The following is a 27,431-nucleotide window of genomic DNA, read 5'->3' on the forward strand; positions in this document are numbered from 1 at the left end:
TTTCGCAATGATGAGGACTGTCCTCAGTGCGGCCATGTCAGCAAACCCACCCGACCCAACACGGACCCGTCTCGTTTGTCATGCTTTGTGGGTGTGACTTTTTTTACCATGTCATCACCATTCATATTTACACATCCAATGTCTTTATGATTAAATTGTTTACTAGAGCACAAAGTTCTCCATAGATCTAGCCTCTTAATTTTGCTCTTAAAGTGTGCCAGATTGAAGCATTTAACTTTAAAATGAAGGCTAGAAAATGTTCTTTCTAAATGCATGATGTTTACTAAGTCAGTGAGTAATCATGTTAAACAATCGTGATCTCAATATTGACCAAAAATAATCATGATTATGATTTTTGGCATAATCAAACAACCCAGCTCCTACTGTTCTTCTTATTGAAACAAAGTGTGAGTCGCAGTAGAAGCAGAAGAAATATATCACCTGTTACAACCACACAGAAGAAACTACAGCCAGGACTATATTTAGATAGTGTCTGATAATAGAGCAGTGATGATAGGGCGGCGTTCCCCTGACAGTGATGATTTCCAGCAGTATGCTAATACATGTTTCACTGCAGCAGTGTGTCTCAGTTAAAGTTCACGGTTATAGGTGTCCAGAAAAACATAAATAAAGTAAAAATGAGGTATGTGTTCGTGTTAAATTCATTATTCTAATAACCCACCTGCAACATGTAGAAGATGAGGAAATAGAAGAAATATAGTTTTCTATTTCCAGCGTGTCGACATTTTTATGTTACATGTTTTACAAGTAATAGTGCTGATTGTTTCATATACATTTTGCTCTGCTCTTCCTTTCAATGTGCAAACAGGCTCAAAAATAGGTTTAGTTATATACATCAAGCACCTTGGTGAAATAGCTTCGTCAGCTATATTTAGTCTTTTCTTTTTTTACAGCTATTTCCTGTTGATTCACAATCGGACCATGTTTTATTTTGGCACTCAACGGCTATCTTACATTATTTCATGATCGTCTTTTAGATCTCCTTTTAAAGTGATTCTGCTCAAGCATGCAGCTCTGCTCGAACAACACAGGACCTGATTCTAATCTAAGCATTACTGCTGAAAATAAAAACGAATTAGTAACAGCTACATGACACTTGGGTGTCAGTGCACTTTAACACACAGTACTTTTATTGTCAGAGCAGAATGAAGAGCCAACACTGACTCCAGATCAGCTTCAAGAGGGTGCAGACTGAACTTTAATTCTTAACTGCACAAGACAGAGACTGTGACTACACACATCCTTTCCTCTGACACCGACAACATCCTTCTCTGTTGTCACCTGCAACTTTGGGTTTCTTATGAAGCACCATTAACAGTTTTATCTGTGATGTTCATGCATTTCAGATGTTTTTTTTGTTTTGTTATGAAATGTTGTAAATGACCTTTTATGTGCTCTACTTAGTTATTCACTTTGTAATTACATTTTCAACAATTCCCACTGACAAATTGATGTTGGTGGCTGTTCTAGGATGGATTTCTCTGTATGAGGGTTGTAGTGTTGCTCATTGTAAAAGCCGTTTCTCACCAGTACGATGCAAAAATGTGGTGCTGGAATACGGAAAATCTGCCACTACGCACACCAGCTGCTGACTGTAAACTTACGCACGTTTCGTGAATGAGGCCCGATGAGTTCCCTCCTAAATAGTGCCTGTGTCCACTCTCCACACAACAAAAAACAATCCAGAGAGAGAACGTCTAAGGGGTTAACATTAACTATACAATACATAAGTTAATCGAACCCCAAATTTTAATGCTAACGCTAGATGATGTGGCTAGCCCCGTTCCATATATTCGCTAAAATTGAGGTCCGTCCGAATATTTTTTCCCCCGCACAAATGTTCCTTAGGGGTGTGCAGCATTCACCAGAACCCATAAAATCTGTTTTTATACATTTTTGTGCAATTTCTTCAGACGAAAATCCGTGCTTAGTGTGAAACGGCAATAAGCCTGACACCATAATGATGCTGATGCCTACTGACGATGTTGTAAGTGCTGTTAAAATAATGAAATGTTGCCTCTAGGTGCGCCAGGAAATCCAAAGTACATCAGCAGTGGTTAAACTGTTTACAATGGATTTCTTCCATAAAATACAGTTTGGATTCAGGTAATTCACAGCAGATAAATAGGTGAATTGTAATTATGGCAGACCACCAAAACTTTATTTTTACTGTTTTCAGGATTGTACCTAATTGGCCCCTCGCTAAGCCCCTCCCTAGAACTGCTCTGTCCAATCCTACGTTAGCAACCGTAACCAGGCGCTGTGGTCAGCGATGTGTATGGAACCGCAAAAGAAGCGATGTCGGATATGGATTAAACAGTGTGAATGACCTCACTCACAGCTGAATCCATCAAAGATCAACAAAAACTCCTTCGTTTGCTCCAAGGTAAGACGCTGAGTTGGCTAGCTTAGCAAGTTACCAAACAAAGACAGTTGAATATTAATCATTATTATTAATTTATGAGATCCAATGTATGGATCAAGCCCACGATGTGCGAGCAATATCCTGGCGTGCTTTAAACAAATGGATAAGCGGGATCATTTAGATTTATATTAGATAATGAAAGCTATAGGGAGTCATAACTAAACATCAACTTAGCTTGAAACAAACAGTATATTGACTATGCAGGAACATTGTTGTTCCTATATATGTTTGTCCTTCACGTGAGTTGTCAAGATGTGGGGTGTCTGACGCTTGCATTGGGACCGGTGAGCTTTTCTCTCGATTTTAACAGCCTCTTCATTCACAATACTCCGCCGACAAATTTGCTTTTACTGTGAATGTAGCTCTCAAATGCATATTGCAGTCCTTTCTGTCTAGTTCTCTCTGATATTTCAGAACGATTATTCCAGAAATCTGCCATCATTTCCTTTTGAATATCTCTCACTGATATCGTTGAAAATGCCATATTGACATGGCGGTTGCCAAAGCTTGACAGGCCTAGCAACAGTAACCAGGGAAGGGCTTAGCAAAGTATGAACTCATATTGGCAAGAGGGAGGAGGCATGTTGTGTTGATATTCAGAGACACAGCTCTGCTGCTCCACAGCTGATGTTTTGGTTATTTCTAAAATAATTTTTCCACTTTATGTTTTGCTAAATAAAGCACAGATGTTAATATTTATTTATGCCTTAAGGTTTGCATTGCCTGTGGTTTAATCTGTTACTACACAGATAGATAGCACGCTCTGAATCTGCAGCTGTAAGGCAGCAAAATGCTGAATCATGACATCTTATTAGACTTTAAAGACTCAAACTCATCATTATCGATATCAAACTTACCAATCAAACTCAGGAATACACTCCAAGACAATCTTTGTTACAGTAATTCAAGACTCAAACTATCATGCTCCCTGTTTTTTGTGTTTGTTCAGTAAATTGCAGGCCTGTAAATTTGTGTGTTTTTTATGAGGGTTTAGTGACCTTACAACATGTATTTGCTTGATTAATCACGCTATGCTTTCCTGTAGCCTGCAGCACTGCACTGCGAGGACATCAGCCTGTTTACTTACAATAAATTCAGGATCCTCAACTTTCTGAACCTTCACAGGACAATCTAATATAAGATTCACTTTTTTTAACTACTGCTGTCAAACGCAAGATGACAAGGTCCAACTATAAGAAGACCTCTCCCCTCTGCAAGGCCGTGACATCTGCATGAAGCAGTAATGACAAAAATCCAGCGACTCAATAACAGTTTCAGTGCTAAAACGTCTCCTCAGACCAAAAGCGTAAATGAAGAGGTTCGTATGTAAACATGGTGTTGCCATAGTTACAGGTGTGTACTGCGTCAGTGTGGTACTGTAGCTGGATGCAGTGGAGGTCACATGACCACCGCCACCGTTGCTGCAGGAGTGAGGAAGTGTCAAGATCTCCCAGCGCTTGAAGAGGAAGGTGGAGAGGATGAGGACCTGTCGCTTTCTCTCTGGTCACCGTCCTCAGCAGGAGCAGGCGTCGCTGGGTTACTGAGACAGAAACACAAACACACGCTGGAACATAACAGAAATAACATAACAAATTATTCTTGTGGCACTCTTACACACTCACTTATGTGGTACTGGAAAGAGAGAAAATAACACTTTATTTTACAACTATGTTTCCTAGAGGGGAAGTGATATAGATCTTATAAAGGTTTCGGTGGAAAAAAAACTATTTAATTTGGTCACGCAGCATAAAAAAAAAACAGCATCCCTAGTTGTCCTCCTGAACTGAGCCAACGGCTTTGTCTAGTCTTTACTCATCAGGGCATAATGAACAGATTTTGCCCTAATTTTTGTTGCCAATATTTTTTCCATTCACATTGTCGTTGCAATTTAGTCATAAAATAAAAGGACGTCAATGAATACTTATCGTGTTTCGTATTGTTGTTGATAGAGTTAACAGTGTGTGTTACCTGTCTCCAGTCTGTGTGATGAGTCTCCTGCAGGTCTCCATCTGAACATCTAGGCCTCTCTTCATCGAGCACATCTCCATGTACTCGTGGAGGTGTCGGTTCATGTCGCTCTTTGCTGTGGCCAGTTCCAGCTGGAGTCAGACAAATGTTAAAATCACAAATGCTGTATGTGTGTTTACCATAACGAAAACTTTGCTTACTTCTGCACAACTATGAGCTGCAGGGCAAATGACTGTTGCTAAGCTTCACACGACGTTATGAAAGTCTTTTATATCACGCCTAAGTAGAGGTGTTTGAGGGCACATGTGGGAGATTAAAAGAAAATATACAGTGCTGCACAAAGATAGGACATGAGAAAAGGACATGAGAATAGGACATGAGAATAAACAAGTAACACCGAGCATAAAAAGAAAGAAAAAACAGACAACATATTTGAACAGAGAAAGCAAGTGGGCAAGTGTCTGACCTCAATCTGGTCGATTGTCTCCTGGTATTCCTTCTCTCGCGACTTGAAAAGACATTCTGTGTCATTAATCACCTTTTCCAGACAGTCCTCCTGCTGCAGAGAAAGAGAGAGACTTTGAGTATGTTTGTGGTCAGGATATGGACATGCATGTGATAAAATATAGTAACAGCAGTAAATAGACCATGTGTTTGTGTGCTAATCATCACACAATCAGACACTAAGTGAGGTTACACGACTATTAAAGCACAGAAGGCTTTATGCTCCCATCAGCTCAAATTTCACTGACTAATGCAGCTCCTCCACCTTCAAAAGGAGAGCAGATGTTCAAACACCACACGGTCGGTAAATGAAAACAAATACCTACATGCATTTCTTGGAAACAAACACACTGAACACCAATACAGGCTAGACACTGCAAATGTCTGACTGTGTGTGTGTGTGTGTGTGTGTACGTGCTGTGGATACAGTGTTTTGTCCTGAAACGGCCCTGCTTCTGTAGAGCAGTGAAGGTCAGTGTCCTCACCGGAGACAAAACTGTATCGACCAACATATCACGCTGCTGCTCTGCACATCAACTCCAAATCAGAACCTTAAAAGCTTCCTTGAAACCTGAACCAACAATATCAACACACACATGCAAATGTGCAGATCCTGATTCTACTTTCTCAATGTCCTTCGCTCAGTGAATTACTGAATAGGACATTCATTGCATCTGAAGGCCAGGCATGAATATTATAAAAGTAATAGAAAAACAAACATGGTGTGCACTGTGCATGTCTATGGTTGCACTTGTTCATGACAAAGTATAAACATTTTGGTGAAGGTCATCCTTACAGGCTTAAAGTTTGACTGAAAGTAAACAGTCTAGATGTAATCCAATTACTGATATCAGTTATGGTTAGACAAATGATATAATTTGTACACAAACTTGAATAATATACAGACAAGCGAATAACCTCAGACTTGTTATGACCACAGAGCTGAAACATTACCTCTCAAAGGTGAACTTCCAACAAATGTGAGCGTTATAGGCTTCACAATGTTAGTATATGTTGTACTATTGCATTACGTTGTGTAGGTGTTGCCATTGTTTTGTCCATCTGCTGTATTTAGGTTTAGGTCCATTCCTTAAAGCTCCCTTCCAGTGTATTTTAGCATTTCTATGATATTTCATATTTATTTGAGTCATTTCCTGACAATGTTGTTTAGCCACACTGTTCGCCAAAATTGTTTTTGACAAATAACTTAATTTTGTCCTCAAAGTAAAAAAAAAAAGAAGGTTTTTGCTAAAACGGGAGAGAACGTATGACTATAGTAGAAGCTGCAGGTCATACGTTGTGGATTAGGCAAAATCCCACCCGCAGAATTAGCACAGCCAGTGTGACTGTCTCTCTCACTCGCTCTCTTCTTTTTCATCTTTAACAGAAAGCAGACGATGCCAAACGCCGGTATTGTGTCGGGCCACAGCACACCGCCAGATGGATCATAGACATGTTGCCCGCCGTTTGAAATGTAATTTCAGGACGCTTTGGAGGTTTGCCTTGTCCATCAGAGCAGGTGTCCTGTAACAAGTCCGGACGCTGCGGAGCGCACAACGTTCAGCCCAAAAGAAAATAATGTAAATAATTCGGTAGAGAAATAAACAAATCACAGTGCAGCCTGGTGCGGTTTCGGTAATGACAGCTGAGGCAAGAGCGGCCGGTGGTGACGGACGGTGCACCTCTGCAACATCCCAAAACTACATTTCAAATGGCGGACCTCTGCAACATGTCTATTTGTCCTGTGGTGCAGCTCCTCGGTGCAGCAACAGCAGCCAGATGGCCGCCTCACCAGGAGGAGACGGTACAGAAGAGAGCAAGTGATAGAGAGTTGTGAGTCGTCTTGTCTTATTTGTGGTCTAAATAAAATAAAGTAAATTCATCAAATTCAGTGCCATATAGCTAGCTGTTTTCCAAGCTACTGTAGTTTGTTTCATCTAAACTGGGTTGAAAAACGATTCAATCTTGTTGCCATGGTAATGAATTACGTCTTGAGAAAGAACGTTAACTGGAAAACATGAATTAACACTAGCTGCAGGGGGCCTTTAAAACCAGATCTCATTGAAATGAGTCGTGCAACCACAGCCTACCTCTCCTGGTGGGTGGGTGGGGTCAGGGGTCAGACCGCATCCTGGGAAATCCTCCCAAAGAAGCAGCGTCTCTTCAGTCTCCTCCCAGGCCAGACTGTCGCAATCATCCTCAAACTCACATTCACGCCTAAAATAAAAACATAAATGCACACACATTGAAAAATAATTAGTGGGAGTGCAGGACTGAAGGACAGTAACATTATACTCATTATACATATTTCAAAGTCAGACCACTCACAGTTGGTTCAGCATCCTCTGCATCTCCTCATTGATCTGATTGGCTGATGAGCCACAGTGGTCTTCCTCTTTGGCCCCGTCACTTTCAGAGGTGCTGACAGGTTCGTCACACTCGCTCCCGTTGGAGAGAGGAGTTTGTTTCCGGCGGCAGTTTAGGGATGATTGGTTGTTAGGAACCTGCAGGAACACAATCAAAATTCAGACCACCACCATCAATATACAAGACAAATAACTCTGTGGATTTGATAACACATGGAACAAACCAGAGATGAATATGCAGATGATATACTATTAGTCTCACGCCATCCACAAACCAGTGTCCCGACAATTCAGATTTATATGATTCTCCCACATACAGTATCTGGCTACAAAATGAATTGGACCATTTTTTATTTATTTTTTAAAAAAGTGAAGTTTGGTGAAAGTAAATAATTAATTTGTCTTTTGTAGGCCTAGTTAATTTAAGAAAAAAAAAGAAGCTTAAAATCATAAATCAGATGCGATATGAAAAAATTGGAGATTGGAGCCCTATATTAAATCCTAAAAAACTGCAGATCCATGGTTTCCGTAAACTGTGGTTCCGAATGGCTATGTTAACAGGATGCAGAATTATTGTGAGACGATGGAAAACGGTCACACCCTCATCATTTGAGCACTGGATCAAACTAATGTCCAACATAGCGGGTTACGAACGAGTCATACTCAGACTCTCAGGACGCCAAGAATTGTTCCTGAAAATATGGATCCCATTGCTGGACCGCAACAACAACAGAGAGCATCCAAGAACGGATCTCACATCACGCACAGCAAATGTCAACTGACAAATCCCATTGTCTTTTTTTTTATTATCTATTTATTTTATTTTATTTTTTTGCTGATGAACCTACCTCTTTGTACTGTACAGCTGTTTAGTATCTTTATTTAGTCATGAAGATAGAGGGTTGGGTGGATGGATGGGGAGTGTTTATAATATGAAAAAAGAAATGTCTTGTAACCTTCATGTTATGACAATGTTGGACACAAATAATAAAATAATAATATAATATAATAATAATAATATAAATACTAAAAAAAACCAGAACCAGAGACGAGAACATTAAGTGGTCAGATTTAGTCCTGGTACCTGGTACATCTGGATCACATCTTCACAGTTCCTCTGCTGAGCTACGTCACAGAGACGAGCGGTGATGTCGATCCTGCGGCAGATGTCCATGTCCACCTTCATGGCTTTCTCCTGGATCTTACTGTCCAACTCCGACAAGTTCTACAGAGAGAATGGAAGGAACCAGATGAGACTGACCGAAAGGAAACTTGTTTATCTACTACTTTATTAATGTGAATAAATCACTGCCGTAAATGAATGCATTACTAATTTCTTATTAAAATTAATTAAATAATATAATTTTACTTTGGTTATTTAAAGAGTTGAATGCCACAAACCCTCCACTGAGAAGCAGAGAGACATATGATTAGTGCTGATGTGCATTTTAGCTCAGAGTATACAGTATATGACTAGTATGTGGCTGTATGGGTTGTACTGTGCTCACATTGCTCATGAGGCCTTTGAAAAGAACCAGCTCTGCTTTCAGCTGCTGAACTCTGAGAGCCAGCTCGTCCTGACAGCCTTCGCTCTCCTGCAGGTCCTGCACACATGAAGGAAACCATAAAGAACACACACGGACAAGCACGAACACTCCCACGCCCACACGTCCTGCCGCATCTCTTTACTGGAAATTACAGGTTAGCTTATGCAAGCGACAAAATAAAAGCCTATATCTGCACAAAAACATTGTAAATCCTAAATGCATGATCTCCTCCGGGGAGCTCTAGATTTGTCTGACGGCATCATAATCTTCTCTTCTACCTGTTGACTTATTCATGTGAGCCACAATATTGGTCAGGACCCTTTCCAGTCTAGAGTGGTGTTTCACTGCTTGTGGTCTCCTGTTGATGTGCTGCCTGCTAAACGAGGTCAGGTACAAGTTCCTGGCAATGGCACACGTGCATTCAAGCACACAAAAACATGTACCTATATGTGCACACACACGCACGCACGCACGCACACACACACACACACACACACACACACACACACACACACACACACACACACACACACACACACACACACACGCACACGCACACACACACACACACGCACACGCACACACACACACATACTGTACATACACAGGAAATCAACATTGGGTTTCTAAAGACAGCTGCAGGAAGACCAAATATGGCAATCAACCTGACAGCAGGTGACAGTCGGATAAAAAAAAACAAAAAAAAACAATTTTATTCAAAATAGATGATTTCTATAACTTGAAAATGAGAATGTTCATGCACTTTTTGTGCTTTTCATCAGTTGATGAGTGGTCAAAGATGAATTACAAAAGAGAGCAACAGCTTTGTATGAGTCTGGACTTGAACCAGTGTAGTAGTGATACATGCTGCACAAAGGAAACTATCAGTTCCAGCAGAGTGAGTGCTGACTGCTGATCGCTGTACCGGCTTCAATGTACTCTATATTTAAACTTGTTTTTCCTAATGTTATTAGTTTAATGAAAAGTTTCATCTAAGCTATTTAACCACTAACACTCTGCTTACTGTTGACAGACCAGGAAAACACACATGGTATGTTCATGGCATTTTTAGGTTAGTGGTTCCCAAACTTTTTCACGTCAAGGACCCCTAAACTGACACAAATCAGACCACCAGATTTTGTCCTAGGGTCCCCCATCTGATAGCATTTTTTCTTTTTAGGGCAGCCCCCTTAGTCCATTAGTCGACTAATCTGTCGTTTTGTCTTAGTCAACTGAGATTTCTTTAGTCGTTTATGATTTTTTTCATGCTGAATGACTTATTTCCAACAATCTTATGAGCACATCTCTGGTAAACACAAGAACTGAAGTGGTACTTTTGTGTGATTCTTTGCGGAGAAACTAAATTTTACAGATCCTTTGATTAAATCAACTGATTAGTCTACAAAAGCGTATGAGAGTTAGTCGACTAAGAATTTCTTACAGCCATGCATTCTGTCGATGTATTACTTATGGATGTAATTATAGTGAAAATAAATGGATTGCCCTTTTTGCTGGGGACCTCCTGTAACCCCTTCAAGGACACCTGGGGGTCCCCGGACCCCATTTTGAAAACCACTGAGCTAGGCCACAGCTGAAAAATCACACCCAACACTTTATTTCGGTGGTTTTAATGACTCAGGCTGATGTCAAAGCTGTCAAATGTGAAGTAAAGCCTAAAAGACACCTTCACTGCAGACACACTGCATTGTTGGTCTCCAGCCATGCCTACCTACACATACACACAAAATGTTACCTCTTCTAGGTCCGTAATTTTCTGTTCCAGATCCACCCTCATAGTGTATTCTTCTTCCCATCTAAGAGACACACACAAATAAGAAGTAAACAATATTTTAGTGTCTTGTAATGTCAGCAGAGAACAGGCAGACAGACAGACAGACAGACAGACAGAGAACACACAGGTATGGCGTCTTCCAGACCCATTTAGAAAGGCAGGCACAGTATAAAGAGATCCATGACTGAACTATCAGGTCAAAAGAGTCGAAAGATGTTATGACAGATGACAGATGTTATATAATCTTAAGTGCATCTGTCCAGTCAGACCACAACTCTATGACAATCAAATTCTTCCCGACACATAACATCACGTGCTACTGTCCAGGATTCACGATGCTGATCTACTGCAGCAATGTGCCAGCAAAGGCAAAGAAGAAGACCGTCAGTGAGTTAAACATGGGTGTGAACAATGCTGAATGTAAAATATTAATCGGCATTGCAAATGTCAACACATTTGTTAGACCTCAAGGATACACACTGTGGGTTTAACTGAATGGAAACATAACTTTTGTTTGTTTACAAGAATATACATTAAATTCATCCTATAAAACTGCAATTTGGGGAAAAGGAGGAATGAAAGAAGAGACTGAATTTGCATTTTAAATGCACAAAAATGGCAACTGGATTTCAATCTGGCTGAGTGCCTGTGGATCTGACAATAAAATGAAAATGCAGATTTGTATATTAAGCAGGGCTGTCAAAGTTAACGCAATAATAACATGTTAACGTGAATTTGTTTTAACACCACTAATTTCTTAACGCATTAACTCAACTTGCGATTTTTAGGTATGATTAGCTAGGATTTTTTGCGGGCTCAGTTTTAAAGATAGAGTGAAGATACTGGCATCATATGAAACTAGAAAACCTAAGGAGTCCATCGATATAAATCATGTCATACTAGCTTGTCGGAAAGGAGGTGAAATAACGCTCCAAACTTACGCAAAATTTTAGCGAGGAAAAACTGTCATGGCCATTTTCAAAAGGAGTCCCTTGACCTCTGACCTCAAGATATGTGAATGAAAATGGGTTCTATGGGTACCCATGAGTCTCCCCTTTACAGACATTCCCACTTTATGATAATCACATGCAGTTTTGGGGAAAGTCATAGTCAAGTCAGCACACTGACACACTGACAGCTGTTGTTGCCTGTTGGGCTGCAGTTTGTCGTGTTATGATTTGAGCATATTTTTTATGCTAAATGCAGTACCTGTGAGGGTTTCTGGACAATATGTGTCATTGTTTTGTGTTGTTAATGGATTTCAAATAATAAATATATACATACATATGCATAAAGCAGCATATTTGCCCACTCCCATGTTGATAAGAGTAATAAATACTTGACAAATCTCCTTTTAAGGTACATCTTGAACAGATACAAAATTTGCTATTAATCGCGATTAACTTTTTTAATCGATTGACAGCCCTAATATTAGGTTACAAATCTGGATACAAATTGAATGAAACAATCAGGTCTAAATGGGAAAAGTGTGTATGAGTGATTTGCTAATTCACTCACTGATGAATGGCTTGTTTGATGAATTGTGTGCTACTTTGGTGCAGCCCAGACGACTCGCTCATGAATCTCAACTTTAATGCATTTAAAAGCCTGAGCACAGCTCCTGTATGTAATCTCACATTCAGTGACTTCATACAGCACACATGCCCAGGGGATATCCACTCACTGCAGAGTCTGTAGCCTCTTATACAAAATGCTGTTTGAAATGCAAAATGCTGCGGCACATCGGGGGCCTTTAGGGAATACTAAATCTAAAAGAAACTGAGCCATGAAACGGGAGTTGTTGTTGTTGTAGAGGAAGCTTGTTTGATCAGTAAGGTGAGAGTGAACAGAAAGCCGAGAAGTGCTTCCTTCTGCAAGCCAACCCCCATCAGCAGTCACAGCTTGCAGTACATGCTGCATTGCAGATACAGTGTGTGGAGCGTGGCGAGGGGGATGCGCAGTGGGAGAGAAGAGAGGCAAACAGCATGAGAGAGGGAGAGCAAGTGAATGATGAAGTGTTGTGGGGAGAGTGAGGGGCAGGGACTAAGGGAGGGTACGGGGCGGAAAGAGAAGTTGTCCTTGAATAAAAAAGATAAAATGAATAGATATAAGAGCTAAAGCAAAATGCACCAAAAGCTTTAAGACAAATGACTTCATAGGTGAGTTTAGATATGAAATGACTCACGAGGGCAACAACATTATTAAATTGAGTTCCGTTATAAATATTTGACTGCATAAGTAATGGCCATGAATCTGAAGGAGCAAGTTTCGATTGGAGAAAGAGGCTTTAATGCCTCCATTGTCCCGAGGTAACTGGATACCTACAGTGAGCTCACAGAGGTTTAGGAAATAGCCCAGACCCCACTGGGTCACGTGATCACACACCTTGATTAACAAGAAGTGAAACAAAAACTTGTTCAGGTCAGTAAATCATCCACTCTCAAGTCTCTACATACAATTAAATCATGTGTCTTATGTCACTCAATCTTGGTTAGTGTCGTCCCTCTGCCTCATTCACAAAGAGCCCACTATACTGGGGTCAGGATCTCCTCTGTGAAGAATGCATGGCTGCTCATTTGGACATAATATGAGGGAATTCAATGATGAATGTGCTGAAAGATGAGGGCTACTGTAGTTCACTCAGGACAGATAATACGAAACCCAAAACTGTCACATGTCGTTCAAATTCACAATAGGATTTAACAGATGTGAGCGTTTCTTTCTTCCAATAGTTTAAAAAGGAAAATCCACCCTAAAATAGAGTTCACACTGTGTTATTCCAGTGAACTGCAAACACAGTAATTGGAGATCTGAGCATCCTGATTTGAACTGGTGATGTCATCGGGTGACACATTGTTGTAAACTGGTGCACTGATGATAAATAGGTGATTGTGGGTTAAGAGAAGTTTTGTTTGAGATGTTACATGAAAAAGTATTTACAAAAGCATGCCTATCCAGACGATAAATAGTAGGTGCTGGATAGAAAAGTATGGAAAAGATGGAAAAAAATAGAGTCCTAACGCTATAATGATCCCATGAACATTTAATTGACCGGTCCGGTAGTAATAAATTAAATGTTCATGGGAGCATTATCTAACGTGTGGATTCTATTTTTTTCCATATTTGAGATGTTACATGATCCTAGGCCAGCAACTGATGATTATTTTTCATTAGCACTTAATCTGCTGATTATTTTCTTGATTAATCAATTTGTTTTGTTTACAAAATGTCGGAAAATTGTCTAAAATAATACCCATCACAATTTCCCAGAGCCCAAGGTGACATCAAATCACTTGTTTTGTTCCAAAACCCAGAAGTACTCAACTAATTGTCATATGAAACAGAACAGCAAAAAAAAAATACTTTTTGAGAAGCTGAAACCAGTGACTGTTTAGCATTTTTGCTTAAAATCATAATTGAATTAATCCATTACAAAAATAATGGTGACATTCAACTAATCATTTCAGATCTAGATCAAACTGAAATCCATGTGGATGCTGTTTAAGCATCATAGGCTTTGTTTCAATATTCACACGGGCCTAACTGGGACCACCTCCAGGATTTGTCGTTTGATGGCCTCATCATTACTGTCTTTCATCTTCTCAGTTTCATAAAATAATCGTCTGCTTTACGATCAACATGACCTCTATTTCAGGATGGATTTTTCCTATAATGTTCCTGTAAACTAAGCCACCCATGGGTGAGTCATCTGCAACCGACTGATCTCCACATGTCCCTACTAAGCTTTGACCTTCCTTCTTCTTTATACTTAGCTCATGACGTGTTAATTTTTTGGGGTGTATTTCAAGCAGCAGCACCTGCCTCTGTGGTCAGACATGAAGTGGATGCAGGGGTCAGGTGATGGATGGATGGAGAGGATTTGTGCTGACTCTGCTTTTGTTGTGAGACAGCTGGTCTGCAGCTGCTTTACTGCTCACTGCTCCAAAGTAGACCACCACACACACTTAAGGAAACTACAGTAGAAATGCTCCTGTAGGACAGATAATAATGCACTATACCCACTTTTAACAGTCTCTTCTGCACTATATTCACTTTTTTAATAGTCGTGTATCACAGCTGTTACCCTGCACTATATTCAGTTTTAACAGTTTTCTTCATCTCCTTGTATTTTTATATCTGGTTTATTTTTTTGTACTTTGTACTACTAACTTTTTTACTGCCTTTTTACTAACATGTTTTGCACTATGGAACTGTGATGCTGGAAACTTGAATTTCCCTCGGGATCAATAAAGTTACTATCTATCTATCTACTGTATCTATCTATCTACTCTATCTATCTATCTATCTATCTATCTATCTATCTACTGTATCTATCTATCTATCTATATCTATCTACTGTATCTATCTATCGATCTATCGATCTACGTACCTATTATCTATCTATATCTATCTACTGTATCTATCTATCTACTGTATCTATCTATCTACTGTATCTATCTATATATCTATATCTATCTACTGTATCTATCTATCTATTTATCTATCTATCTATCTATCTATCTATCTTATAAGTGCAATAAAAAAGGGGTTTCACTCCATTTACCTGCGTTTATACTCATCTCTCTCCCTCTTCACTTTGCCCAGGACATTATACAGGGCTCTTATCTCCGGGGTGATGGTGTCAATCTGGACCCCGACTCCATCAGAGTGCCCCCAGGACGCCCCTGGGCTGGCCAGACGCTCCGCTCCAGGGCCATACTTGCGGGTGTGGTTGTAGGACCAGATGTTGCCTGGGAGGAACCGTGGAGGAGGGTTGGTGGTGGAGCTCCCTGGACCTGAGCTGGTGGTGGTGGAGAAGGTTTTGAACCCAGAGCTAGGAGAGTCCACACAGGGAGAGGCCTGGCTGATGGTGATGGATGGGTTACAGGTGGTTTGGGTTGAACTATAGTTCTCAGCAGCTGTTTGGTGGAGGCTTGATGGTGTGAACAGTGTTGTAGGCCTCCTGGCTGAGTTGTTGGTGTTGTGGAAGGGCAGAGAGCCAGGCCTGAGAGGTATGGTACCCACAAATCCAGTCTGAACACCTGCCTCCTGGGTGTGACCCCTGCTGCTCTCACAGCATCCACTCTGACAGCCCTTGTTGGCATCCAGCGCCTGCTGCAGCTGCTTCTCTAAAATCTTATTTCTTCGCTCTAATTCATGCACTTTGGCCAGAAAGCATCTGAACCTCAGGTTGAGAGTTTTGAGGACGCTGATGTTTGATCCCAGGTCGTTTCTGAGAGCCATGGCTGCAGGGGGGTGCTGGTAGGGACTCTGGTGGTGGAGGTGATGGAGGTAAGGTGAGGTCTGTGAGGGTGCGGTGAAGTCAGGACCCGGATGATGATAATCAGGCCCAGATCCGTACTGCTGATGCTCACCCAGCAAAAAGGACGTCGGGTCCTCTTGTCCACCGAAGATGTTGTCCGGCAGGAGGCCTGATGGAGAGTCCGGGTGTCCTGGAGCTGGACTGTGATGCTGCTGAGGATGCTGCTGTTGTTGTTGGAGGAGGAGATGCGTGTTGGCCCCCAACAAAGGATTCATGCTATGGTATGGAAAACTAAAGCGCTGCAGATCTGGCATGAACACGGATAGGGAATAGTCTTTTTCTACAACACAGAATATATAAAAGGATAAATAAATAACGCACCAGAAAGACGCGCGCACCAGTATTTGTTTTTTACCTGATTATATAACTGTTCTTAAATAAGAATCTTATCCTTAAAGCTGAGAGGTCTTAACGTCGGATGGTGGATCAGTGCATCTAAAAGCGACTCCAATTTGGCTGCAAGCAAGGATGAAAAATGTGAAGACACTGGACCTGCACCTCGGTTGAGATGTTTTTTTCAAAATAAAACGCAATAATAAAGGAAGAAAATGACGCAGAGCGTGAATATCCAGAGTCACCGCGTCGCTGAAGTTCTGGCAACAAGATGTGACCGCAGACAGCAGAGCTGAAGAGCTGCTGCGGGATTGGAAGTTGTGATGTGTAGGTCGCGAACGAGCCGGTTCATTGAGCCGGCTCTTTTAAGTGAACAATAAGAGCCGGTTCCCGTCCGAGAGCCGTTTTTTTTTTTTTTCTTTAATTATTTCGAGGCAGAATGATAGGACGATCTTCTCCGCGCCACGGGCACTCCATGTGTGGCACAATCAGTCATGTGTAGGTTATAAAACAGAACCATTTCTTGGTTGTAATGCAAGTGAAGAGAGTTTGTCATGTTTCATATGTGTTTATAAGAAGAAAGTGTTCAATGTGGTTATAATTTAGGGTACAGTGTTATTTATTGCCAGTGTCATTATTAGGGAGTTGTGCCAGTAGATCGCCAGTAGGTGTCAGTGTCGCTACAGAAGCCGTGTATGTGAAGGGAGCGTCACAGGGAAGTCTCGCGTGAATAAGTGAGATAATGAGAATCTCTGTGTACAAGCAGAGTACACTGTGTAGCGATTGTCAACCTACAGCATTATTTTACATTTTGCAGAACATCTTAAATAAATGTCTAGCACCAGACTGAGCCTGTGGGACATCATTCCCAGCACAGCTACACATGCACTGACTGTGACTGAATGTTGTGTTAATGACGTCCGTGCGACCAATCAGGTGATGACAGTCGAGGATCATACCATCAAGCAGGGAGTACAGTACGCGCTGGCGGTGTACAGGTACAGAGCAGGAGGGAGAGGAGGAGAGAAAGAGAGAGAGAGGAGTGCGGTGCGCGAATAGCAGACAAGATGAGTGACAGTCGGAAACGAAGCAGCATGTAAAATTATGGTATTCAGGAAATTATAAGGTTTAGTATAATTATATTGAATAATTTAAGTGATATATATGCACACATACTAATCGTAGGTCAAAACAGCACTAAATTTGGCGGAATTATAAAAAGGCAGAAGTGGTAAAACGAAGAGCCGTTTGGGAGCCGAACGAGCCGGCTCTTCTTGGTGAGCTGAGCCAAATGATCTGGATCACTAAAAAGAGCCGGAATCCCCATCCCTAGTTGGAAGAGCACGGCTACAGTAATGACTCGAGTAGAGCGGCGCTGAGACATTAACTGTTTGTTCTCTGTGGAATACAACACTCAAGACCTTGTTGTTCATCTTTGTTTTGCACGAGAATAGTTTCATAAAAAAAGGGAGGGAGCCAAACATGAATGATAATAATAAAATCTTAAAATGCTCAAAGCTTTGTAAAATTTAACAAAATATGGGTGCTCTTTTTGTCATTTTTTGAGAAACCCACTACAGTAATCCCTGAATAGCCAGTAGTAGTATCTTCTTTTTCCTTTTTTAAATTTTATTTTATTTATTTATTCATTATTATCATAAACAAAATATATTTTTTTCTTATATTTTTATATATATATGTATGTGTGTATGTATGTATGTATATATGCATATATGTACAGTATATGTATGTGTGTATATGTGTATATGTATGTGTTTATGTGTATATATGTGTATGTGTGTGTGTATGTAGGTATGTATATATACAGTATATTTATATATATATATATATATATATATATATACAAATTTGCAGCACCCCGATATCTATATCTTTTCATAATATAAACCTACATCTGTGCCAAATGTGTTGCTTTTATTGCAAAATGCATAATTGTTATGCTTGACTGCCCCACAATTAAATATGTTTATATAAATGACAAGACAACGAGGAAAGAAAGACAATTGTTTTGTCATAAATAAATTGTTTTTATTTTTGCTCAGAATGCTAGACCAGCACTAGAAGTAGGCCCTGTAAACCCACGGTAAACCCAAACACATTGATTTCATTTATTTTGGCTGATTAGAGCACCAATTGGTAATTTTGCAGCACACGTTTTACCTATCTATCTATTTATCTATTACACAGTGCTAGATGTGGACCCTCTCGGTTCTCTCCTGGTCTTCTGTACACCGATGCTGCAGTGTCTTTCCATGTTGCCTTGAGTCCAAGGAAGCAAAGTCCAATGCATCAGCCACCGCTGAGATTTCACCAGCCCAGGTGTCTGTTCCTCCTCCGCTCCTGCTCCCTTGGGTCTTCTGTTTCTTCAGATTTCTGTTTTTTCCTCCCACAGACAAAGCCATGGGGTCGCTCCTTTTCCTCTTCCAGCTCTGGCAGTAGGAGAGGCTGATGCTCCCTTAAAGAGAAGAAAGAAAAAGAGACTCAAAACATGGCCCTGCAAAAAAAAAGTGTACTATTTTTCCAATAAACAGTGGCGGTAGGTTAACTTATGCTCCTTACTTTCACATAAGCTCTCTTTCCTCCCCTGCATTCGCCTCCTCTCTGCCTTCTCTTGGCCAAACATCATCACATAGACGTCATCCCTGAACTCCCTGTTCATGATCTGGTAGATTAAAGGGTTGATCATGCAGTGGGACTTGGCAAACATAGCAGGGATCAAGGTGACTACAGGTGGGAGACAGGAGAACAGCTGAGGACTCCTGGTCATGGGTTCAGCTTCTTTGTCCAGGGTGGACCTGGGCGTGGCGTCACTCGGGCCGGTAATGGAGGCTGAATTCATGTTGTTCACATTGCTCCACTTGTTCTCAGGATTGTAGTAGATTTGTCTGTAATATTCTGTAGCGGTCCAGTTGAGAAATGAGGGGATGTCCAGGATCTTTGGAGCATTTGGAGAGCCTGAGGCCATATCAGTGGACTCCTCCACCACAGTCTGTAAAGATGCCTCTTGTTCATCTCTGGTAATGAGTGCAGAGATCAGAGACACGGCCGCGTAGGGCATCCAGGCCAGGAGGAAGGTGGTGCACACCACAGCAGCCATCTGAAATAAACATACAGCTTTATTGTTCCTGCAGGTTGAGCATCAAGGAATCTGAAAATGATCCTCACAGGGTTTACCTTTGTAAGTCTCATGTCTTTGCTTGTGTGACTGACAGAGGAGAACGATATAGATGCCAGAGTGCGATTAGATCTGTAGACCTGAAAACAGAAACAACAGTTACATCACTTTCTTGTATTCCTACAGGGACAACATATTTAAAACTTAAAGACATCATGTGAACTATTTTTTAATTCAATTATAGCATATTTTAAAGGATTATGATAGATGAGTTTTTGTTGCTTTCAGCCCTGTAAATCTGTTAACATGTAGGCTATGCAACGCAGTCTGTGTGGTTCCTCATCTGCGATTGGCCAGCCGCTGAAATGAGAATCCAGCTGTGGGCGCAGTTCTGATGTCGACTCTGGCGGACCGTTTTTGTTTAAAATGATTGATTTCTTAAGTGAGTAGCTGTGTAATAAGTGGGATAATGCGACATCGTCCTGTCGGGGTTTATTTCACAACAATGACCGGCCAGCTGTACATCATCCCTTACTTATAGGGGTGCATATTCTTAACAGTACAGTGTGTAGGATTTGTGAGTATCTTGCAGTGTTGTTGCAGATTGCAACTAACTGAGTACCCCTCTCCTCACTTCTCCCTTTCCAAGACTGGGGTAACGTCAGCTGCAGAGTCCAAAACCATGATAACGCCTTTGCCTCGCTCAGAGGCCATTCTTTCCATAATAACACTACTTTAGGAACAACGGAAGTCAGATGGCGGCTGGCAGTACCACCGTTTTCCACTCTGCGGCTCACGTTACCGCAGTTTCACAAGTGTGCCGGAGAACTACGGTGGCCTTCAGGTAACGTAAAAAGGTGAAAGGCTCTCTCTAGAGCCAGTGTTTGGTTTGTCCGTTCTGGGCTACTGTAGAAACATGGAGGAGCAACATGACGGACTCTGTGAAGAGGACCCTCTCCCTATGTCGATATGAAGGGCTCATTCTAAGCTGACGAAAACACACTTACACTTATACACTAAAGGAAACATAAGTATGAATATTATATTCCATTTCTGCTAATAGATGCCTCGAAATGTTACACACCGTTCCTTTAAAGAAATGTACAATTAATAAAATAACCACAAACCAACTGACACACAATGAATCAAGGGCCTCTGAGCATCTGGGTCAATAGGGCCTTTTTTTTTTTTTTCTTTGCTCATTTGGTAATCCCTTCTTTCCCAGAGGAGGTAGTGGTATTTAGATTGCTGTCTGCCACAGTCTGTCTGCTGTCTTTTTTGTTTTTAACAATCTTTTTTTTTTAACAGGGACGATGGATAGTCATTGTCTGTCCCTGAGTTAGCTGGATAGCTACATTTCATCAGCAGTCCCTGGGAAGAAGAGTTATGGCATGTGTTAAAGTTCAGACAGGGGTACAGAGAATAAATATTGCATCACACAAAACTAAAAGCACTTTCCATTTAAAAACACTGCATCTTACAGAAAAAGAGAGAAAAATAATCAATAAGAACTTGTGTTTTTTTCTGTATAATCACTAGGGGGTGCCAGAGTTGCAATTTTCATATTCTAGATTTATCAAGTGACTAATACACCTCAACAAAATGATGACAGAGTACAGACACAGCTCCCAGACCCTCCATTTTGTGTCATGAAGCAGCAGTTGTCCTCACCGTCAGGAGGATGGCCAAATATGAAGCAACGATGGTGAGCGTGGGAATTCCGAAGCATAATACCAGGATGAGGAGAATATAGATCCTGTCATTTAGAGACGACCTCATTCTCCACCTTGAAATAGAGATAGAGGCAGACTGGTTATCACTCATGTGTTTGTCTGCAAATGCATGAAGAATACAAATCAGAGACAGACATCTGCAAACTGTAAATTAAATCAGAGATTACCAGTTGATGGTGCAGCTGGTCCCATAAGGTTCTGGTCCATAACTTCCAAAGCCAAAAGCAGGCAGCAAGGCCCAGAACAATGTGTAAACCCACACCAGCGCCAGCGACAGAGACACATGGCGCCTCTCAATCCATTGACCTAGAGAGCCGAGACGCAAGAAAACCAATAAACCTCACAGGAAGTCTTAACATATCACCATATTCTTGAAACATCAGCAGGTTTAATTAACCTTTAGTGTTACCTAAGCAATCATCAATCAATGAATGGCGTTTAAATCAGTAACTCTTTAAATCAATACATTTGTTGAGGAAAAGGAGGGTCTTCTACAGACTACAGTATTGCGTCAGTAAGGTTTGTGTTAAAGCCTGCGTGGCAACAAGAAAAGCTCCAATTTATTCAGGAGGTGTCAGATGGATTTAGAGTGCAATCACGCCTGTGTGCAGTGGAAGATCTCAGACTTGCCATATCTTAAGCAACAGATCTTCAGGCAGCGGTCCAGAGAGATGAGACACGTGGTGAGCAGAGAGCCGATGCCAAACACAAAGCCCTGAATGCCATACCAAAGGCACCCTGTCTCCCCAAACACCCAGGCATGACACAGGCTGAAAGAAAGAGGCAGAGGAGGGCTTTAGTTTCCCCGCTCAATGGATCATCACCTTCTGTCTCTGACGAATGGCTGCTGGTCTGGGTGTTGTTTGTAATCACCCTGGATTCATGCCTGGCTATGTATTGATTGATAACAAAGTTCTGTACCTGGAAATGATGAAAAATGGCCCTCCCAGGAGGCTATAGCCGAAATCGCAAAGGGCCAGGTTGATGGTCATGAGCTCTGGAGGTCTGAGCTTCTTCCGTTTCCTACAGTAGACTAACAACACCGTGCCGTTGCCCAGCACTGATGCAACACCTGCAGAAAGAGTAATAGTGAGGAAAAGAATGAAGAAGTGACTTTAAAGGATCAGTGTGTAACATTTCATGGACCAGAAGGGGAATATAATATTCATAACTATGTTTTCATTAAAGTATAATCACCTGAAATTAAGAGTCATCGTGTTTTGGTTAGCTTAGAATGAGCCCTTCATATAGGGAGCAGTCCTCTTCACGAAGTCCGCCATGTTTCTACAGTAGCAAAGACTGGACGAACCAAACACTGACTCTAGAGAGAGACTTTCACGTTTTTACCTGGTGGCAACCTCCAGCTCTGAAAAGTGAAGCCAATGCTGAAGTGCCATAAACTTGCATTCTCTCTAACAGCCAGCAGGGGGCGACTCCTCTGGTTGCAAAAAGAAGTCTGATTGTATAGAAGTCTATGAGTTAATGAGCCTACTTCTCACCTGATTTATTACCTCAGTAAACATAGTAAAGATGAGTTTATGGTCTCAATCGCTAGTTTCAAGTCTTCTTCAATACAGCATGATGTTCATTTAGTAAATTATGGTCCCATTTAGAGTAAAATAAACCATAAAGCAGGGGATGCTTTAGGGCGTGGCTACCTTGTGATTGACAGGTCGCTACCACGCCGTTGTCCGGTCCGGGAGTTGTCCGTGTTTTCGTCTTACAACTTTAACCTTTTCACAGTGCGTTTTCAGTTCATGAAATTTAATTGTAAGATTTTGGTCGCTTAAAAATGTCTTATTCAGCGTTCGGTTGTTCTTAGCTCCCCCCCTCTCGTGTCACTTCTGGTTGCAAAAAAACAAAATGGCGAAGGACAAAATGCCAAACTCAAGGCTTCAAAACAGCAGTCTACAAACCAATGGGTGTCGTCACGGTGGTGACTACGTCCACTTCTTATAAACATTCTACGTTTTTTACGTTACCTGAAGGCCACCGTAGTTCTCTGACACGCGTGTGAAACTGCAGTAATGTGAGCCCTCCCGCAACCCTGAATAGGATAAGCGGTTACAGATGATGGATGGATGGATAAAGTACTGTTATTATGGTAAGGACGGCCTCTGAGCGAGGCAGATACCATGGTTTTGCACTCGGCTGTTCACGTTACCTCAGTCTTGTAAAGGGAGGAGTGAACGGAGTGAGTACTCAGTTGGTTGCAATCTAAAACCACACCACTAGATGCTGCCAAATCCTACACACTGAACTAACCAACCACTCTGCATCCGCCTGAACACTCACTATGACTCACCCTGCTCCACAGAAAGGCAATCAACTCAGCCAGACAAAGCCCAAATTAATATGTTTGACTGAGAGAGCAGAGCGTCTGTTTATCTGTAGCTTCACTGATATGTTGTGCAAACGGTGAAGCAATGAGTATTGTTTCAGATTCAGAGGCAAAGTGTTTGTATTCAGACGGCCTGAACTGTCAGTTTTAATGAGAGTGTAGTCATTTTGACTACTGAATAAAATTAAAACTTTTCTTATCCTCATCACGGGTAAATAATAAGTCAGTCTCACTACACATTATCATATTTTTACATATTTGTGAAGTATTTCTGTCTTTTACAGTGTGCAAATAGGATGGTATTGTAATCACTTGAACACCAATATTCCCATTAAAATGTTCCTTTAAAGGTACAGTGTATAGGATGTGGCGGCATCTAGTTGTGTAGTTGCAGATTGCAACCAAGAGTGTCTAGAAGGTAACTCACAAGTTGCAAAAACATGTGAAAAATCTCGCAAGACTTGCTGCCAGATGACCAATCCGAACCTCAACCATCTCGCGAGAGTTTTGCAACTTGTGGGTTACCTTCTACACACGACCATCCGCTTACTCCACCCTTTCCAAGACTGCAGTAACGTGTGCCGCCTATTGCAAAACTGTGGTAACGCCATTCGCCTCACTCAGAGGCCATCCTTACCATAATAACACTACTTTAGGAGTAACGGACTTCAGATGGCGGCTGGTGGTACCACGGTTTTGCACTAAGCCGCTCACGTTACCACAGTTTCACAAGCGTGTCGGAGAACTACGGTGGCCTTCAGGTAACGTAAAAATGTGAGAGGGTCTGTCTAGAGCCAGTGTTTGGTTTGTCTGTTCTGTGCTACAGTAGAAACATGGCGGTGCAACATGGTGGATTCCGTGAAGGGGACCCGCTCCTTATGTAGATATGAATGGCTCATTCTAAGCTAACGAAAACACGACTCTTAGTTTCAGGTGATTATACACTAATGAAAACATAGTTATGAATATTATATTCCATTTCTGCTAATAGATCCCCCAAAATGTTACACACTGTTCCTTTAAATCCTAGAAATGACAGTTTTGCATGATTACATGTGAGCGACAGGGTGTCAGACTGGATTAATGCACAGTTATTCACCTATGTTCCTCTCTTCAACACACACTCACCAACTGCTCTGCATCCGCCTGATCACTCACCCTGCTCCACAGAAAGCCAATCAACTCAGACAAAGCCCAAATGAACACATTTGGCTTATCTGTAGCTGCATTGATTTGTTATGCAAACAATGAAGGTAATGAATGCAATGAGAACTGTCTGTTTTAATGAGACAATGTCTGGTTTGGTCTTTTGCGTTGACTACCGAACATAATGAAAACTTTTCTCATCCCCATCACGGTAAATAAGTCAGTCACACACATAAACTTTGAGTTCTCACAACACACTGTCATATTTTGAAATATTTCTGTCTTTTACAATGTGCAACTAGGATGGTATAGCAATCACTTGAACACCAATATTCCCATTCAAATGTTCCTTTAAGTAGGTTTAAAGATATATAAACAATATATTTTCTATTCAGTCTGAGGTAAAGTATATTATATATACTGTGTTTGCTTGTTGCCCCACTTCATTGGAGCTACAGTATATTACACTTACTGTAGCTCACTTACTTTTCAGACATTGTTAAGACTTCTTTTCCAACATTTTTCAAACTTTTTTTAGACATTTGTTTTTCACACATTTTTCAGACTTTTTTTTCTCCAACATTGTTCAAACTTCTTTTTCACACATTTTTCAGAGTCTTTTTTGGGGATATTTTTGGGGACATTTTTTTTTACGGACATTTTTTCAGGCTTTTTTTTTTTTACCTTTTTCAGACATTGTTTCGACTTTTTTTTCTCCAACATTTTTCAAAAAAAAAATTCAGACATTTTTCAGACTTTTTTTTTTACGGACATTTTTTCAGACTTTTTTTGGGGGACATTTTTCAGACATTGTTTAGACTTCTTTTCCAACATTTTTCAAACTTTTTTTAGACATTTGTTTTTCACACATTTTTCAGACTTTTTTTTCTCCAACATTTTTCAAACTTTTTTTTCACACATTTTTCAGAGTCTTTTTTGGGGACATTTTTCAGACTTTTTTTTTTACGGACATTTTTTAAAACGTTTTTTTTTCCAGCATTTTTAAAACTTTTTTTTTCAGACTTTTTTCAGAGTCTTTTTTCAGGCTTTTTTTTTTTTTTTACCTTTTTCAGACTTTGTTTAGACTTTTTTTTCTCCAACATTTTTCAATTTTTTTTTTCAGACATTTTTCAGAGTCCTTTTTGTGGGACATTTTTCAGACTTTTTTTTTTACGGACATTTTTTCAGACTTTTTTTGGGGGACATTTTTCAGACTTTTTTTTTTATGGATATTTTTTCAGACTTTTTTTTTTACCTTTTTTCAGACATTGTTTAGACTTTTTTTTCTCCAACATTTTTCAAAAAAAAATTTCAGACATTTTTCAGAGTCTTTTTTGTTGGACATTTTTCAGACTTTTTTTTTTACGGCCATTTTTTCAGACTTTTTTTGGGGGACATTTTTCAGACATTGTTTAGACTTCTTTTTCAACATTTTTCAAACTTTTTTTTAGACATTTTTTTTTCACACATTTTTCAGACTTTTTTTTCTCCAACATTTTTCAAACTTCTTTTTTGTGGGACATTTTTCAGACTTTTTATTTTTTTTTTACCTTTTTTTTACCTGTAGATTCAACGTTTTTTCACATTAAACTCGGTGAAATTACAGTTGAGTTCAACCAAAGCACACTTGGTGATTGTTGGAAAGAGTAACGGCGACGGTTTAGGTGAGTTTTACTTTGTTTCTGTCCAGTTTGAATGAAATGTTTTATGCTGTGGATGATGGAGCAAGCTGCACGGAGAGGGGGGGAAATTGTACTCGGGCAGCTTGGCGGAGGTCTGCGCTCTCCGAGTGCCATTCTAGTTAGTATTATATATTTGGTATTTTTGGAAACTTGGGATCCTGACTAGAAGGTTGCTTTTCTTCAAAACAAGAGTGGATAAAATCTCATCACTAAAACAAACCTGAGACAGACATAATGATAAAAGTGTTCTCTGAAACCAGACTTACCTGTGAAGGTGAGGAAGGCAGCGACGGCCAGGTCTGCAGAGGGGGACAGTTGGGAGAGGAACAGTGGATGGATGGACGAGGGGACAAACCAGGAGCCATTCTCTCCCATGGATGAACTGCACCAACCCACAGCAGCATACAGAGCTTCAAAGAGACACTGACGGCACAAAAACAGAAGAAATTAAAACAGTGTGACACTATGACGACTACAAAGTGGAATTAGCTGCATGTCGAAGAAACATTTTCTCATGTCATGCAGCACAGGCATTAGTATACTCTATACTCTAATCTCTGCATGGTTTCAGCTGAAGATTTTCACTCAATTTTAATCTCTCTCTTTAAAGCTCTTAATGTGCAGACAAAAATTACATTTTAAACATCCAGCTTAAGAGAACTCGGAGCTTTTAAAACAGGATAGTGAGGGACGGACGGCACGATATTTTACAGTGCAGAGCTCTAAGTTTCAAATTATTATTCAAATTAAAAATAATATTTTTCTGTCACTGCTCATGCAAACTTAAAAAAAACAACACATCTCCTCTCCTCTGCTGACTTTTTATTAAATAGATTCCTTGAGAGGTGTTTTCTTCAGACATAAATAATGATAACATGTTGACAGTTATATAGAAGATTAATGTAAATTAATGCAGATCTTGTAACGTCATTGTGCCACCTCTGGCTGACAGACATAACTAGCAGCTTTGTTGGGAAAATCTGACGTTTCTTCAAATATTATCTTGGGAATTTCTTTGTATTCATTTAGTTTGGTTTGTGCATACAACGCTATTTTACAAACATTTGTATTTATTAAAAAACACATATATATTTATTTTCCTTGTCTTTTTTCC

The 27,431-nt window shown here is 40.5% G+C and overlaps 2 protein-coding genes across 4 annotated transcripts; both read right to left on the reverse strand.

The window, feature by feature from the left end:
* Nucleotides 1-1,130: 1,130 nt before the first annotated feature.
* Nucleotides 1,131-16,576, reverse strand: iffo1b (intermediate filament family orphan 1b). 3 transcript variants are annotated; one of them, XM_037785149.1, is made up of 9 exons: nt 15,188-16,576; nt 10,585-10,645; nt 8,793-8,888; nt 8,369-8,509; nt 7,247-7,422; nt 7,009-7,135; nt 4,881-4,973; nt 4,415-4,545; nt 1,131-4,010 (listed from the first exon to the last, which is right to left on the reverse strand). In XM_037785149.1, the coding sequence occupies exons 1-9, from the start codon at nt 16,198-16,200 to the stop codon at nt 3,887-3,889; spliced, it is 1,962 nt and encodes a 653-aa protein (XP_037641077.1). In that variant the 5' UTR covers nt 16,201-16,576; the 3' UTR covers nt 1,131-3,886. The 3 variants fall into 3 exon arrangements, with proteins under 3 accessions (XP_037641077.1, XP_037641078.1, XP_037641079.1); XM_037785150.1 differs by having other exon boundaries at nt 1,131-3,986; nt 15,188-16,575; XM_037785151.1 differs by lacking the exon at nt 1,131-4,010 and having other exon boundaries at nt 4,411-4,545.
* Nucleotides 16,577-18,312: 1,736 nt separating this feature from the next.
* opn9 (opsin 9) lies at nt 18,313-26,956 on the reverse strand. Its single transcript, XM_037785219.1, has 8 exons — nt 26,584-26,956; nt 22,070-22,220; nt 21,779-21,918; nt 21,316-21,454; nt 21,087-21,201; nt 19,475-19,555; nt 18,860-19,397; nt 18,313-18,755 (listed from the first exon to the last, which is right to left on the reverse strand). Exons 1-8 carry the CDS (start codon nt 26,690-26,692, stop codon nt 18,490-18,492), a joined length of 1,539 nt encoding a protein of 512 aa, XP_037641147.1. The 5' UTR covers nt 26,693-26,956; the 3' UTR covers nt 18,313-18,489.
* Nucleotides 26,957-27,431: the final 475 nt, after the last annotated feature.

This window comes from Sebastes umbrosus, chromosome 11, assembly GCF_015220745.1.
Source record: "Sebastes umbrosus isolate fSebUmb1 chromosome 11, fSebUmb1.pri, whole genome shotgun sequence".
Lineage (NCBI taxonomy): Eukaryota > Metazoa > Chordata > Actinopteri > Perciformes > Sebastidae > Sebastes > Sebastes umbrosus.